We start from the raw sequence: 17,784 nt of genomic DNA, 5'->3' as shown, positions 1-17,784 counted from the left end.
ATCGATGAGTTATCTCGATGTTAACGACGCTTACAATGCGACGTAGAGATAACTGCGGTCGGCACACAGTGAGGATATAATCAGGTAGCGTCGCCCAATCGCAAGCGGCTCCGCCCGCGCGCCGGTATCTTAAATGCGCGGTAGCTGCATGCAGAACCATTACCGCGGCTCGCCTTGGGATATTGCTTGTGTGTAGGCGCACCTCCCTCCCTCAGCTGGTATCTTGGGTGATCAAGTGGTGATGGTTAACAAACTTAGGTAGGTATGTGTTGTACCTATCTGTCATAAACGTACCTACACGTACGGTAGTTTCTTTGTTTTCAACCGATACCTACCAGACGAAGCATAACTTCAACTTATAAGTATACAAGCTGATTTTTTGTCAACATCCAAATTATTGATAGAAAACACTATACAATTTTTCATAAACTTTTAAAATTTGAAAATTGTTACTTTGAATTTATCAAATCATGTGCTCGGTTTATATGACCAACCAAATATTCAAAATTTGATGTAAAATCAGCTTGTACATTCACTTACATTTTAGTAGGTACCTACTATGTTTAATGTTCGGACCAACGAAAGGTTAACTGAACAGAAAGGAACTTTTTACTAACCATTGGTGTTTGGGTTGATTTCATGGAGATAGAGGCCGTCCCAAATAAAATATATTTTACTAATAAATGACGATTATTAATAAAATATATTCGTTTGGCTTAACATGAACGCAGAATCAATGCAATCTAGGCCGGTAATAAGGTGCGCGAATTGTAAATAGATAATTATTTATTGCTAATTGTGCTATTTACATTCAGTCGCCCGCGGCCTGTCAAAATACAATCACAGTCACTAGATTTGAATAAGTAATACTAAACAACTTTACTGGTGGCAGCGTCCAGTATCTCGAACTTATCCCGAGGTGTGATGACCAGTAACTGCCATCCAGACCGTATACTACAAAGTGCAAAATTCGAAGTTCGTGTCATGCCGTCCCGCTGACGCAAGGTAATTTTACTTAATACGACAGTGAGAGGGACGGTACGATACTAACTTCGATTTTCGAATTTCGGAGCAGCCCCGCTGGGCCAGATTAAACATTAGACATTTGCAGGTGGTAGGACCTTGTGCAAGGTCCGCCCGGATTGCTACCACCATCTTGCTCGCTAATCCTGCCGTGAAGCAGCAGTGCTTGCACTGTTGTGTTTCGGCGTGGAGAGTAAGACAGCCGGTGAAATTACTGGCACTTGAGGTATATCCCATCTTAGGCCTCTAGGTTGGCAATGCATCTTCAATACCTGTAGTGATCTCTTACCATCAAGAGACCCACTTGCTCGCTTGCCATCCAGTAGAATAAAAAAAAGACAGAGTAGGCAATTACCCTCCACGCGCAATCAATTGATTTGACATATGAACTTGAAAAGAGCTGATCTGAGGAGCTGATGCTCTTCAAACGGCTGAAAAAGGGCCCGATAATTGCATTGCCTTGGGGAAGCAGCATGGTTAATTCGGCCCTGCTACTAGCAAATAAAGCAGTGTGAGTGAGGCATTTCTAAGGATAAGTGACGGAAAATGCGGTGATATGTGGTGAGTGTAACTTAAAGTTGCGCGTTGCAGTCTGCTGCGCGGCGGCATGGCCAGTGCTGCACCAACTGCGGCTCGCGCAACACCACGCTGTGGCGGCGCAACAACGAAGGCGAGCCAGTGTGCAACGCTTGTGGACTATACTACAAGCTACACGGAATCAACCGGTATATGACCCATTTGCTCCTGTATTTCCCTTAGACTACATGCATGCCTACAAAGCGCTAACTCTAGGCGACTTACTTAACTCCCATTTATAAGAGACTTCGAAAGTTTTACGTACTTCCCTAATAAAGGTGCTTGTGTTTTTACAAGGTTTTTACCTATTACGGCAAAAAAGTCCAAAAAATCTATTAATGAATCTAGGTAAGAACACCTTCATACTCGGCATTTATTATTCGGCTCAGCATAGGTAGATAGGTACATTATCTCCAGCCTAAATATCTGCCCCGTTGCTATGAAATAGAGTCTGATATATTAAGGGGCTGTTTCACCATCCATTATTTATCGTTAACCGACGGTTAAATGTGATGCCGTCTTCGTCTATTCGAAAAAAACAAATAGAGACGGCATCACATCTAACCGCCAGTTAACACTAATCAATGGATGGTGAAACAGCCCCTAAATAGACATAATATACGAGTCGAATAGATCCAGGCCGCTCAGAACAAGAACTGGGCAACCGGTAGTTTCCACGCCGTCCCAATGCGAATTCAGAAACTAACACCAGTGATCTGCTTCGGAGGTCTGTGCGATTTTTCTTTCCTCCGCCAATATCTAAGGTCAAACAAGAGCTGCGACCCCGGATTCGAATCCGGGCGAAGGGTTGCCAACTTTTTGTACAAGAAATACAGTATAAATTTAGGTCAGACCAATAAAATGAACAGTATTTCAGAAAAAGAAACAGAATTTAATTTTTTTAACGTTACATATTTTGTTTGAACTTTTTGCATAGTTTAACAATTTATAGTTAGATTTAAAATATTCGTTAGTCTCTTCGCAATTTAAATTAATATTGAAGTAAATAAGAAGCTCATTTTTTATTAAATCGATAGAAGCTTTATATCTGTCATCCCGCCACTTGCATTCATCACGGAAAACACTCGTTCTGTGAAGGCTGAAGTGGCAGGAATAGTAGAGTACTATGTATGAGACAATTCTACGAATGTTTTTAAATTCTTGTTAAGTGTTGACTAACAAATGACTCCATTTTTGCCCTGTATTCAAACTAAGGAAACCTTTATCCTCAGATATTTTTGTGCGTTTGCTTATTTTAGGTTTTAATATAGCTTACTTTACTTAGAATACCAGTGGTTATGAAAATAATATTTTGTATACTTTTTTTTCATTGAACAGTATAAAGTAGTAACGAGCGGAAAAAAGTTTAATAATGTTTTTAACAGTATCTATGGTTGGCAACCCTAAGCGAACACAACGTTTCCAGTAATATTAGAAACAACAGATAAGTAGGTAACAATGCTACAGATTGTGGTATTTCTTGCTCCCTACTCTCCGAAATTAAATGTAGCTTACGCAAATCAATTGGAGTAGCTTATATTTCTTTTACTATCGCAGACCACTAGCAATGAGAAAAGACGGCATTCAAACAAGAAAACGGAAGCCTAAAAAGTCTGCCAATGGTGCTAAATCCACACAAGAAGCTTCGAAGAAAGATGGACAATGTTCTCCTGGCGTAGATGGTAAGTTTCTACTTTGCACTAAACACACTATGAAGATTGTTTTATTTCCGTAAAAAACATTTACATATCTCAATGAAATTTTGTTTTGAGATTCTCGCATAGCGTTAAATAGCCTCATAAATTATGCTCAAATCATTGCTCTTCAAATTTTCAATATTTTCACTTCTAGTTTCATTACTCAGTGCTATGCAGTTTGTATTGAAGTCGCCAGATAAACAAAATTAAATCATACTCTGGAGGATTAAGTACTAGTCATCAAAAATCGTTTTAATTAACAAATAGTTTAAGATAATCATCCTTAATTTTACTGCACAATTTGCAGAAAGTAAGCCGAGCGTCTCCGAAGTACCTCTGCCTTTGACAGCATCGATGTCTAGTCACGGAGCGGTAACGAAGCCGCGCACGGAATCTCACGCGTCAGAGACGTCGCCGCACGCGCACGCACACAGCCAGAGCCACGCGCACGCGCAGTACCCATTGGGATTGCCGACCACGCCCTTCTTATCCAACCCTTCGCTCTTCAACATAAAGAGTGAACCGAACGCACCCAACAGCTATGAAGGATATGCCCACACTGGAGGCCATTATCACTCGCAGCAACATTATTTGCATGCGCTACAGGTAAAATCCAGTTTCTTACTAGGTACAGTTTATTTAGAAAAACAAATCGGAAATCAACTGAAAATCTAATCTAATATATAAAATTCTCGAGTCAAAATGTTTGTAACCAAACTCCGCTGCAACTTCATAACCGGCTTTTATGTTTTTTTTTTTGTGTAATGCTCGGTAGGTCGAGAATAGGACGTAAGCTATTTGTCACACTTCGACGCGGGCAACAGCTAGTATATACGACGTTTCTTTAAACAAGGAATACTCACCTTGTCTATACATACTGGAAGTGGGTTTGTTTGTAAAAAAACAAACATTTTCCGGTTTGTTAAAAGTGAGCGACGAAAAAATAAATTGGAACTCCCTTCAATATTTATAAACGCGGTCCATAAAAATTTACAATAAAATACCGGGAGTCATTAAAAAAGAAGCAAAAAATCATATTTATCGTAATAGGCTTAAATCACTTTTGATTAAAAAATCTTACTATTCCATTGAATAGTTTATGTATGTCTGACACAACCCTTGAATGAAACTCACGCGCGTGCATACTATACATATTATTATACCCGACACACCCCCCCAACTAGAATTATTGTCTTAATAGTTATTTAAGTAATGTTATTATTGTCTTTTAAAGTCTTTTAATTTTCAACTGACATGCTTGTATTCTTTTCTTTTTTGCGGAAAATCAAATTGATAGATATACTTTCAATGAAAATTAATTTTTTTTTGTTCGGAGTAATCAAATTGATAGATATACTTTTTAATGAAATTCAAATAATGGAGTTATACTCACAGATTACTAATATGTAGCTAGCTAGTTATACTGTTCAATCTGTTTTAACTTGACATTTATTTATTTTTTACTGACATTTTGTTTTATCATGTAACTGCTATTATTATTTCTATTTAGGTACCTGATGTGCATGAATTTTTAGTACATTGTCTTAAGGGCGGTAAATAAGGAATTACGAACGAGAGTCTATTGGAAGCCCTTTAGGGCTTTAATGAGTCGATGTTCGTAATTCTAGTACGGCCCGTGCGACATAAAATGTTTTTCATCACATTTGCGAGTAAAATATTATATTTGTAAAAGAAAAAATATAATTGTTCCAAATATTGGCGATACCTTAGGCTGCGCTCTTGGCAGCGCCGCTCTCCCCCTACCCCTACCTCAGCATGCGCTGCACAGTGCGTGCAGCACCACTAGGACTGACGGCACGACTCAAATACGAAAATTAGTACGGGCAATGACTCATTTACCGACCACGGGTTTAATGACAAGAACATTAAGGTCGAGGGTTTTATGTGGGGAGTTGCAACCAAGGTAGCGGTTTCGACACTGTTTACGAGCAAGTGTGATGAAAAGTTATAACCTACTCATGTTTTTAGTTAAGTTTGGATAAGCGCAATATACGTATGTCAATACTAATACATGTTGCTGATATTGCTATGCCCTTAAACAGGACGTAAACTAGTTTTCATACTTCTACGCGGACGGAGTGGCGGGTAAAAGCTAGTAAATATCGAAATAATCTAATGCTCGTTTGCCATCCAGTTGAATAAAAAAAACTGTCTTTTTGAAACTTCTAGGTTAGTCAAAAAGCATGTTTGCGACAAATCTTAGCAATTGAATTTAAATAATTTATTGAATGAGTTAGGCGTTAGGTACTATGCGGAGGCCCATATCAAAGCAATGAGGGCTATCGTTTTTTGTCTCACTAGATGGCGCACTGTTGCGTGAGGTTTTTAAGTATGGCTTTCAAAGTCTGTTATTACGGGCGTGAAAACAAAGTTTAGACTAAAATCATATTTAATACACCTTAAAACCGTACCATAAAAATATCGAGCTTGCCACAGTGTTCCATAGTCCCCGTTTTGTTCGGAAAAAAGGGAGGACAAAGGTTTCCGACAAAACTGTCTCAAAACACAGACATTCATTGCCCCGGAACGCATATTTGCCATAATTAATTTCAGATATTGCAAAATATTCACAAAATTATTCTAATTATAAATAAACCCGCGTAGCTCACCCAAAAACTATGAGATTTGACATTTAGGAGACCTCACGCTACACTAGCGCCTCTAGTGGCGAATTCATACGCGATAGCCCTCATTTTTTTTAGTTTATTAACTAGATTTAACTAATCCATATCCTCGAAATTCTGAGGTATGACCTGAATAGGTAGCTACTTCCGGTTAAAATATTAAAAAATAATTATTTTAATACTTAAATAACGTTTCCTTTCGTTTTCAACAGTACGGACTAGGCAATGGTGAAGAAGAAGAGGGCAGCGGGTTCCTGCACCAACGCAACGTGACCGCGCACGCCAAACTCATGGCCTCAACGTAGCGCGCCGCAGCCGCCCGCGCCCCGGGTCCGCACGCTTACCCCAATCCAAAATAGCATGAGAATACTATGTAATTTAGGTATGTCGAATTCATAAAACTCCAAGCGAATTCGTATTCGAATAGCCTAGGTCCAAAAGTTTTGCAAAACGCGACGTACTTTCCATTTACCACTGTTGATTTTCTACCGGGTTTAAACCCGCATGTTAAACCGTGCATGACGACTCAGCTAGCCGCATCGCCTTTCAAAGAAGGAAAAGCCCTAAAACTTGTACCAACGAAAGCTTTAGGACCACCTCTAATATTTATAAAAATAGTATTCTTTATGTATTTGTCTCATTATATCGCTTGAAACGCGTACTGTTTAACCTAAGTTATATAATTATCACTTATATATAATACTTTCACATTGGTTGAATTTGATACGAATTCTAACGTTGAAGCGTTGATCGCAGGTGAAAAATTAATGCAAGGTTTTGTGAATCAGTTAGTAACAGACCAGCGCAGAATGTTTTCACGGTTTACAGCTTTAGAATTGATGTTTAGAACCGATCCAAGAAGTTCTATGATTTCTCTATGCGATAAATAATTATAAAGTGTAAATAAAATCGGTTATGAGTTATTAAAGTAGGTGCCTACGAGTATAAACAAATCAACCAGTACACTTAGACCTGAAGTACAATAGTTTGATTTTAAATTAAAAAAAATTCTATTTTAACTTCTTATCTGTGAGATAAAGTAAGGTTCAAATTATTTTATTGGTATAGGAGTTGACGAGAAGCCAAGAACATCTCATCGATCCTTGAAAGAAAGGTCTTTGCAGTACCTAAGACTTTTACTAATACGACTGAATTAAGTCTTAGTGTGTATTTAGGTATACATACATATACTTATTGAGGTACTTGTCTTGTCTCTCTTAATAAGTTATTTGATGTTACGAAACTGTTCTTTAAGTACACTAATTTCACAACGCGTACTCTAACCATTTCTCTATTAATTAACTATAAGTCTAATAGGCCCTAGCAGAAAACATTTGTTTTGAAAGACTAGAATTAAATATAATTTAAGGAACAACAGCTTAGAATAGTGGATACGTATTCGATAGTCTCAGTTAAGTTAATGTCTTAATTTACCTACACCATAAATAAAGTTTAGTAGGTACTTAGTAAAATTAATAATTTTTCATAAGTATATGCTCAGCGGCACAAAATTTGGCCCACTCTCATACAAAACTACCGGTTACTGCACACATTTGAGGGCCAGATTTTTTGCTGCTCAGTATACAAGATGTTAATTAAATAACAGAAAACCCGAAAGTAGTTTGCTCCGAATCGAGAGTAGAATCGATTACACTATGTTTTAAATTCCCAAATTACCAATCCGCACTGGGCCCGCGTGGGAACTATGGCCCAAGCCCTCTTGTTCTGAGAGGAGGCCTGTGCCCAGCAGTGGGACGTATATAGGCTGGAATAATGATGATGATGTTTTAAATTAGGTTATGTTTGTGTTCATAAAACCTTTTTTTATTGTGCCCAGACTAAAAGTTCTGCAACAGGCGCCAATTAAAAATTTTAGCGAGGTTGCATACTATTTCAATAATTTAATACAGGCCGTTTTGCTGTCAATGTGTGATTTTCCTCTAAAAACGTCAAAGCGCAGTTGACAAATACAAATTAAAGATAAAGTGTAGAGTAAGAAATTAAGCAGAATTACTGACTTAGCAAAGATATACAACCAGATGGCCAGTGGTTAGAGAACCTGACTACGAAGCTTGAGGTCCCGGGTTCGATTCCCGTGTCGGGGCAGATATTTGTATGAAAAATACGAATGTTTGTTCTCGGGTCTTGGGTGTTTAATATGTATTTAAGTATGTATCTATCTATATAATTATCTTTATCCGTTGCTTAGTACCCATAACAAGCTTTGCTAAGCTTACTTTGGGACTAGGTCAATTGGTGTGAATTATTTATTATTTATATATAAAATAATGAAGGTATTCAAAAATAAATGCAATCAACTACCATCAGGAGACCCACTTGCTCGTGTGCCATCCAGTCGAATAAAAAAAAACTAACTTAAAATGAGAAAATACTTTTGGGGTATATGCCGTTTTCAGTTATTTAATTAACACCTGAAACTTTTATTAAGAAAATACGAAATATCCATAGGGCTAAAACTACTATTAAATTAAAATAACTAAAACTAAAACTTTAATTAAAAAAGAGAGGTGGGCCTCTTGGCATGGTGCCCATCACGCAGGCAGCATTCCCGCGTTGAACTGCGATTGAGATTCTTTGCGCGAGAAAGCTGCCGGCGCGAGGGTTGCCTGTTGCCTCCCTTAACCTATTGCTGAGCTCCCTGTGTAGCTCCAGCGCACCCTTACCCCAAGGACCTAGAGTCTCGACGCCGAAAGCAAAGAAATGATATTATATATATATTAACACCTTGTATATTAATTCATTTTATTCTCTTGAGACAGTTAAACAATAAAATTAATGTAATCTGCCATTCCAACTACTTTACTGTTCAGAAACAATGTGGGACTTTTTTGACTCAAGACGCTACGTTTACGCAGTAAAGTTATAATATATATGTCTATCCCTTTCGAACACGCCACTGGTGAAGATGATTTAAATGGTTTGCGTCTGCGTCATAAACTAGTGTGCCTTTATGTAACAAAAAGTCATCTAATTTCATAATTTGATATGTTACACTAAACATGTCAAATTTTCAAAGCGCATTTCTTCCAAATGGAAGATATATGTGCTACGAAAAGTTTTCAATGCATTGCGAAATTATATCCAAAAGGGTTCGTTATTTTACTATTCTGCTTTGCGATTGTACCTATCTATAAAAAAAAAGGATTTCGTACCTATTAGTTTTAGCCGAAAGTCCACACTGATTTCTTCACTAAATCTCATGTATAAGTCAAAAAATTGCGATCTGCTCGAAAACAAATTGTACTTGTGATAGTAAGTTCCAGTCGAATTCGTAAACTTGTGAGCAAAAATTTGACCAAAAATATCTGAACACGCTTCTATGTCGTTAACAATAGAGTCGTGTTCACATATTTTTGATCAAATGTTTGCTCAGAAGTTTATGAACTCGACTGTACAAGCATACTTTGGTAACCGTTTGATCTGTGACAATAACGAGACCGTGTAGGCCTTTAAGTTTTAGTTTGGAATCCCTTTTTGCAGACCATTTTTTAGGTATGCAAACTGTATCGATAATATATTCTTGTGCAAAAGCGAAGTAAGTGGTTAAACTTAATAAAAAACAGTGTTTTTTTATCTAAAGGTAAACATGAAAGTGGATGGTGAGGCGACCAACAGATGTTGAGCAGTGTCGAGCCAGCCAAACCAGTAACTACTAAAAACAAAAAAATAACTATTATTTTAAAACTTCCACTTTTGCACCCAGTATCTGTGTATGAAAAAAGACGGCGGCGTCACATTCATAATATCTTTATCCGATGAGTAAATAAAATTATATTTGACTGATATTACGTAGTTATTATATTATTTATTACGAGTGTGTTTCAACATAAATGTAGCGGCAAATAGTTCAGAAACCATTTTGTAACTTGTCTTAGCTATTATTTGGTTAAAAAATACCCCACCTTTGCATTCCAGATAGTTAAGTGAAATTAAAAAAATAAATGCCAAGAAAACATTCTTAGCTCTATTAAGGTAAATATGTAAATGTGTAATCAAATAGTTTATATCTGTGACATTTAGGGACAAAGTCAATGGAACTAGAAATATCTTTACCAAATGCAATGGTATTTATATAATTAAAAAACTTAGCTCACAATAGAGTTTGAACTAATTACGAAAAGTTGGTCCCAGTGAAATCAAATCACTGACTGGAGGAATAACACAAAGGCGTATAAAATATACAAGCTAATCTGAAGTGTAGTTAGATGACCCATGTATATAGATCATAAACTAAATATCATAGATTACATACAGTGTAAAGTTATAGTATATTTGACTGACTAGACTACTTTATTATATTTGAGACAACTTAATGTTTTAACTCAGAAACAAATGAGCTGCACCAGTATTTTAAAGTATGAAATTTGATGCTGTTTATTAGTCTCTCAGTATAAGTTTCTGAACAAAGTCAAAAAACTTGTGTTCTTTTATTTTAATCAAGGAGTTTGTAACAGTTTGCAGTTACTGACATTAAAAATGTGAAGCGGTACAGTAGTACTATTACTTGGAGTTAACACTTGACAGATGGGCGACCCTTGAGTCAATTTTCATCTTTGAGGTCATACAAATAAAATAGTTTTTACATAATCTGTAAACGTGGGTAAATCTGTAAGCTTTATTTGTATGACATCAAAGTTGAAAATTGACTGAAGGCACGCCCATCTGTCAAGAGTTAACTAGAATTAATCAAACTATAAGGAAGTTTTAGCCAACAAGGGTAATCATTGTGAATTAACTATAGTATTATTTTATAGACTGTAAGTAAAATAAATTGCATTTATTATTAGTTGTACATATACTGTTAATCTATGTTACTAGTTTTAACTAGAATTTATGAAATCTACATTTTAGTAACAAATAACAAAGGGATTTATCACAGCATTGCCGTATGTAAGTTAACTACAGAACAAAGTTGTATGTACAAAAAAATGTTCTGCTGTAAGTGATATAACTTTATAAAATATACCCTTATATGTTGGAGCACACTGAGTCTTTTATTTTCACATCAAGACTAATGCTGGCCTGCAGCCTTAGTTAGGGCATCCCCGGTGAGACGGTAGAAGCACCACTGCTCCAGCTGGGTCAGGTTGACAGCTCCTTTAGCATTGTAAAATGACCTAGCTGGATTCCATTCCAGAACATGAAAGTCGAGCCGTGAACACTTGCTATCAGTTGCTTCCTGAAATGTGGTAACAATTCATCATCTGTAAGTATGTGTGTAATTATTAAAAAATGAAATGTAACTACTTTAGTTGAGAGACTACTGTAAATGCAGGAAACCATAGCCCACAGTTTTTACCAATGAAGAAGTTTTTATGAAGGTTGGATCAGACAAATTACATTAATTAAATACATCATTATTTCTTTAACTGCTTAATCCATTTGCTGCAACCTTTTTCAGATGCTCAGATGCTGGACCAGAAGTTTATAACCATATTATCTTCTGATATACACAAGACAAAAAGCCATATCTTATACATTTTTTAAGCAAATCACAAAATGGGCTTTTCTCAAAAAAATCTTAAATGTGATTCAATCAGTTAAAATTCTGCTTAAACAAGAAATGTAAATACTTATATATTTAGATGACAGAGTTATGTGACCGATTGACTGACGGCAACATGCAGCCTGTAGGAGTCCAGTAAGAAATGCTTTTTTCAAAATTCCCACAAGAGCTAGCCAGGTTTCTATATATAATATAAATAAATAAATAATAAATATCATGGGACACTTGACACCAATTGACCTATATTAATAAAATATAAATAATAATAATAATAAACATTTATTGCCCATAGAAAATACATATTTGTGAGAACGTACATACATGCTTAGCTACATATGTGGCAAAAGGTTCAGGCTCAGCATGTGCGGTGAGGACTATGCATCACCATGCTGATTTTCAGCCTGCACCTTTACACAGCGTACACCTATGGGTATGTTTACCTTTGCAACAGCATTAAAGATTTTATCTCCAATCCCACGGCGCCTGTGGCTTTGCTTGACACACAAGTCTTCCAGCATCATAGACCGGCCCTCCCAGGTGGAAAATGTTGGGAAGTATATGGCATACCCAACAATGTCATCTGTGCCATTATTATTTTTCTCGACTGCTACTAAGCACCTAAATACAGGTGGATTGGATTCAAATCCATCTCGTTGCAGATCTAAAAGCGGAAAAATTATCTTTATTCGTGACAAATGTTTATAAAGATGTTTACTGAAACAGGAACTGTCTGCTAATCTATTTAGATTATCGCGGCGAAATAAACAAACCGGCAACTGATAGTTTTGGTCCCTCGGGCATTTTTTCGTATTCCGCCAATTCCTGGAATGTTACCATAATTTTAGTTAAAACATAGATCAAAATTGTATGTTAATTAAACAGTAAGTACTTAAATAAAATTAATAAATTCTCACTTGAATTAAAACTGCTACAGCTTCCATATCCTCTATTTTGGCCGGCCTTATTTGAATGCAATTATCCTTATATTGTCTACTCATTTTGTAGTTATAATGTTTTTATTTATTTTTGGACTACAGTCAAATATACCCTTCGATTCAGTGCCTTCGATCTTACTAATTATGAATGATGTTATACGTGCGGTTCAATTAATTTTGGGTTAGATTCCCTCACTGTTTTTGCTATGCATACATGCTGATTAGAGGTGGGTAAATCCGGATCTGAAGATTCAAAAGAGTCAGATCCTCAAGCGGATCCGAATCCCTTAATGACTTCTTGATGACTCCTTTCAAATGATCAAATCTTATTGACTCCGGAGTTACCAACTCAAAGAGTAGTATAATATACGGGGAAAAGAGAGCCCTCTCTCGTCTCATTCATGCAGACCGTTTTGAAGCGCCGTCTGCATTTCGTAACTAGTACCATTGATGTATATATCCATCCATACGTATAGCTATTAATAGTCACAGGTACTCTTTTACTTTACTGGATTTGCTTCCCAGCTCAAACCACATAAAAACTAAAAACAGGGCTGCAAAGAGAAGTGAGACCGCTTGAATTCAGTCTTCTTAAGTTTAAACCAGCCTCAATTTTCCGTTTGCAGCACTGTCTTTACTTTTTATGTGGTCTGAGCACTTGAGTTTCGATTGTAACGTAGCCATCTTGTTCCTTGTTGAGCGCGAATAGACGCCTGGCCTGACATAGAGGGTTGCTACACAAAAAATATTTGTAACGACTGAGCGGATACAATTATGTGACTTTTATATTAGAAATTACAATACGATTGTCAATTTCGAAAATAAAGTTCATTTTTGCGGTAATTATCAACGACAAAATATTTTTTAATAAATAAAATTTTGTGATCTCAAGCTTTCAGTGACATCTATCTGAAACAAACGACAACAATCTGTTTTATTTTAGGTTAGATAAAGGAGATGGCGGCGCTATCGACATGAATTAGTACGGTATAGGCGACTGTACCAACTCCGACTGGATCGAGCGGCTCGCCTCGCTCGTGATCGCCGTCACGCTCACTCACACTGACTCGCTCCGTCCACCTGCTTTCACTCTCGCTCGGCTCGGATCGGATCGGCAGGGCTACTACGAAACTCGAAGTTCGTATCGTACCGTCCCTCTCGCTCTCGTATTAAATAGTATAAGTGTCAGAGGGACCGCGCTGATACTGATAGTGAGATATAGATAGTGGTGTTAGTTAGTGTGACAGTGACGACAGTGAGTGAAGTGAAGTGATAAGGTGATAATGATAACATCACATCCAGTCAGTTCACATCACTGTCAATTTTAGTGTTGTCCACTGTCACAAAAGTATTTATCTACCTAAGTAAGTACACCACTAAAGTCTACGCCTCATTATCATGTCACAGAGGGGCTACTATGCAACTCGAAAATTTAAAAGTTCGTATTTCACCGTCCCTTTCACTCGCGTATTAAATGATATTATTATAACGTCAGTAAGACGCCAACAAACGAAGTTCGAGTAATTTTCACTTCGTAGTATAGGGCAGCAGGGCTACTACGAAACTCGAAGTTCGTGTCGTGCGGTCCCTCTGACACTTATACTGTTTAATACGAGAGCGAGAGGGAGAGGCTGGAATCGAGCGTCGAGCGACTAGTATGTGGCCGCACCTTTTCAAATTTGCAACAGAAAATCAAATGGGCTTCTATTCTGGTATCCATAGATACAACATTTTCTCGATACGCAATGTCACTGGTATGTATTTAAGCATAAATCGCACGACAATTTGATCTCGAGCGTCATAATATAGGACTTAATAAGGGCTATCGTTTTTTGTCTCACTAGATGGCGCACTGTTGCGTGAGGTTTTTAAGTATGGCTTTCAGAGTCTGTTATTACGGGCGTTAAAACAAAATTAAGATTAAAATTATATTTAAAACACCTTAAAACCGTACCATAAAAATATCCAGCAACCACAGTGTTGCTTAGTCCCGTTTTGTTCGGAAAAAAAGGGAGGACAAAAGTTTCCGAAAGACAAAACTGTCTCAAAACACAGACATTAATTGCCCAGTAACGCATAATTGCCATAATTAATTTCAGGTTATGCAAAATATTCACAAAAAAAATCTTATTATAAATAAACCCGCGTAGCTCACCCAAAAACTATGAGATTTGACATTTTGGAGACCTCACGCTACACTAGCGCCTCTAGCGGCGAATTCATTCGCGATAGCCCTCATTGATTTGTCTGTATTAAAAAAAAACATTCGTGAAAGAGATTTATCTTGCCGCCATTACTGTTTCTGAGTACTGATAGCATTTTGTTACTTTTATTTTGCTGAGTTGTTGCTAATGTTTACAAAAAATAATTTCTTTATCTGTTACAAGCACATAGTTACATCGTTGTTGAGTAGAGCTAATAGCATTAACAAAAGTTCCGATTCAGCAGAATGATGGCAGGAATATGGCGTCTGCGAAAAAAAATATGGCGTAGGATTAAAAAAATATATTTGTATTTAACAATATGGGCATAAAATGAAAGCTAATAATTAGCCCATTCGAAATATATAGGTTATAATACTTTTAATCTACTATTTTCACAGATATATCAAAAAAGTATAAAATAAAAACATTAAATTTAAAAAATCAAAAAAACCGACTGCCTAAAAAACTCAAAGGAAGAAAATAAGTCTAGTGATCTAGAACTCTGTCAAGAAGCTCATTTAAGGTTCAACAGTCGGGACCTATTCAAATCGTAACCAGCTCAAAAAATCTTGGTAATGGGTCCCGACTGTTGAACCTTAAATGAGCTTCTTGACAAGAGTTCTAGACCACTTGACTTATTTTCTTCCTTTTAGTTTTTAAGGCAGTCGGGTTTTTTGATTTTTTAAATTTACATAATGTTTTTTATTACCTATACCTACCTCGTCTTTTTAGGGTTCCGGAGCCAAAATAGCAAAAACGGAACCCTTATAGTTTCGCCATGTCTGTCTGTCTGTCCGTTCGCGGCTTTGCTCAGGGACTATCAATCCTAGAAAGCTGTAATTTCGCACGAATATAAATGTAAACTATGCCGACAAAATGGTACAATAAATTAAATCAAAAACCCGACTGCCAAAACGAAAAGGAAGAAAATAAGTCTAGTAGTCTAGAACTCATTTAAGTAGCTAATTTAAAGTTCAACAGTCGGGACCCATTACTAAGAGTTTTTGAGCGTCACGATTTAAATAGGTCCCCGACTGTTGAACTTTAAATTAGCTACTTAACTGAGTTCTAGACCACTAGACTTATTTTCTTCCTTTTAGTTTTGGCAGTCGGGTTTTCTGTTTTTTTTTATTTAATTTTTTTTTTACACTTTTTTGATATTTGTGTGAAAACGGTACATTAAAAGTAAACCCATACCCACAATAAGAAACACACCCATACCCATATTGTTACAATACAAAATATTTTTTTTTTCATTCCTCCGCCATATTTTTTTTGCAGACGCTTTATTTAAATATTATATAGCCTATGTCACTCCGACAGTTATGACGAATCCAATGATACCTCATGTTAAAATCCGTCTAGCCGTTTAGGCTGCAGCGAGGACCAAAGAAATGGACATACATACGCTCGAAAAACATAACCTTCCTTCGGTTAGTCGGGTAAAAAGGTATCCTATGTCACCCGGCGCTTAATAACGAATCGATTGAAACCTTATTTATTAAAATCGGACGAGTAGTCTTGATGCTACGGTGGAACATACGTAAATACAAACATACAACTGCTAAAATCATTACTTCTTTTGGCTTTGCCATAGTCGAATAAAAATAATACGGGGTGCAAATATGCGCTATACTTAACGCGATCGATATGTATACGATAGCTATCAAGGACAGCACCACACTAAAGGCGGCTGAGGTGAGGCGTGTGGATAGCGGGGGGAGAGGAGAAGAGGCTCCCGCTCTTTACCTCAGGGCCCGACTCCATTCAACTCGCGCTATCTGTACGTGTAAACGTATACCCTAAAGGTCAGAGTGACATAGGCACTTTTATCTCTTAAAAATGCAAAGTTCCTGAGAGAACAACGCGCGATAACCGAATAACACGCGGGCGAAGCCGCGGGCAAAAGCTAGTACTACAAATAATTCCGATCCACATTAGCGATCCCTTCGAATAGCGAACCTACTGTGTTAAATACTTGTGATGTATAGATATAATAATACTGTAAATCTGTTTAAAAAATATATACCTCGTCGAGTTTCTTGCCGGATTCTTCTCAACAGAGGTTTTTCCGAACCGGTGGTAGATTTTTTTGACATTCTCATAAGTGTTTGTTATAACCTAAATTGAATTAAGATATTTTGACTGACTTTGATACCGTAATTCGCCCCTACCTAGAAGTAGAGAAGGTAGAGAGCAGACAACATAATACATTAAAATGCCAAAGATGATTACTATTTATTTATAGTTTATAATTAAGTAATATAGTATGATACAGATTAACTTATTTGTTTTTCATATCATCATAAAGAAGAATACAAAATAATGTTTTTACACAAAACTGTTTCTATGTTTGACAGTATTTCTATTAAACATTTACTATCTAATTTATACCAAGATGAAACATACTGAAAATAATAGCAGCTAAAATTTTTTTTTGTTTTAGTGCTGTTTGTGCATTATACTAGTATTTGTCCTCCAATCTGCAAATTATTTCACGTAGTCGTGTAACGCTAAAGGCGGATACGTACTATTCAAACTCGACGCCACGCCACGTCGTCCGACGCGTTTCTTTCTGCACTTGAATATAATAAATTATTATATGAGATAATCAGACTGATTAGTACTGACATGCGTTGGATGACGCGTGCAAGCGTGGTGTGACGTCGGGTTTTAAATATACTGAGCAGCAAAAAATATGGCCCACTCTACATACAAAATTACCTATTATTGCATACGGGCCTGATTTTTTTCCGCTCAGTATAGTATTCCACACCTTAAGTCATATAATAGAAGAACCAGTTCATTTGACTGAACGTGAGTGATGGAGAGGTATTTTTTTGTTAAAAATATATCGTTCGGATCCTAAAACATTACAACGCGTTGATTGATAAATTTAATCCAAAATCCGTAATCCGTAGCGTAAAAAATGTTTTTTTTTTCAGAAAACATTTCATGACTAATATATCTTACTTACGTAAAAAGGCATTAGGTACATAGTCAAAATGATGAATACATCTAAAAAATTTACATATTGCTTCTTATGATAAAATAAGAAAAATATCGAACTAAAATAGGTACATATAAATTGTAATTAATTAGTCATTTGTTCAAAAGAAATCACTATAGTGTCATCAATACTCGTGCATGCAAAATTTCTATTTATCGTAAAATTCT

General features: G+C 36.6%; 3 protein-coding genes across 6 annotated transcripts in view; 2 read left to right on the top strand and 1 right to left on the bottom strand.

The window, feature by feature from the left end:
* Window positions 1-10,945, top strand: part of LOC141431906 (uncharacterized) — a 71,578-nt gene extending 60,633 nt beyond the window's left edge. For 3 of the 4 annotated variants that reach the window (XR_012451771.1, XR_012451770.1, XR_012451772.1), the window contains 5 exons: window positions 1,615-1,748; window positions 3,157-3,281; window positions 3,604-3,902; window positions 6,154-6,323; window positions 9,543-10,945. Coding sequence is in view for 1 of the 4 variants with exons in the window: in XM_074093204.1 (XP_073949305.1) it covers window positions 1,615-1,748; window positions 3,157-3,281; window positions 3,604-3,902; window positions 6,154-6,246 (651 nt within the window). In the remaining 3 variants the exon portion in view is untranslated. Of the gene's footprint in view, window positions 1-1,614; window positions 1,749-3,156; window positions 3,282-3,603; window positions 3,903-6,153 lie in introns of all 4 variants that reach the window. The other variant, XM_074093204.1, reaches the window with a different exon arrangement.
* The window catches only part of LOC141431855 (uncharacterized), a 127,004-nt gene that overhangs the window by 84,521 nt on the left and 24,699 nt on the right, over window positions 1-17,784 (top strand). The window lies entirely within an intron of this gene.
* On the bottom strand, window positions 10,725-13,530 carry LOC141431921 (thialysine N-epsilon-acetyltransferase-like). Its single transcript, XM_074093217.1, has 4 exons — window positions 12,383-13,530; window positions 12,239-12,290; window positions 11,909-12,129; window positions 10,725-11,141 (listed from the first exon to the last, which is right to left on the bottom strand). The coding sequence occupies exons 1-4, from the start codon at window positions 12,464-12,466 to the stop codon at window positions 10,974-10,976; spliced, it is 525 nt and encodes a 174-aa protein (XP_073949318.1). The 5' UTR covers window positions 12,467-13,530; the 3' UTR covers window positions 10,725-10,973.

This window comes from Choristoneura fumiferana, chromosome Z (assembly GCF_025370935.1).
Source record: "Choristoneura fumiferana chromosome Z, NRCan_CFum_1, whole genome shotgun sequence".
Classification (NCBI taxonomy): domain Eukaryota; kingdom Metazoa; phylum Arthropoda; class Insecta; order Lepidoptera; family Tortricidae; genus Choristoneura; species Choristoneura fumiferana.
This window is presented reverse-complemented; position numbering and strand designations above follow the sequence as displayed.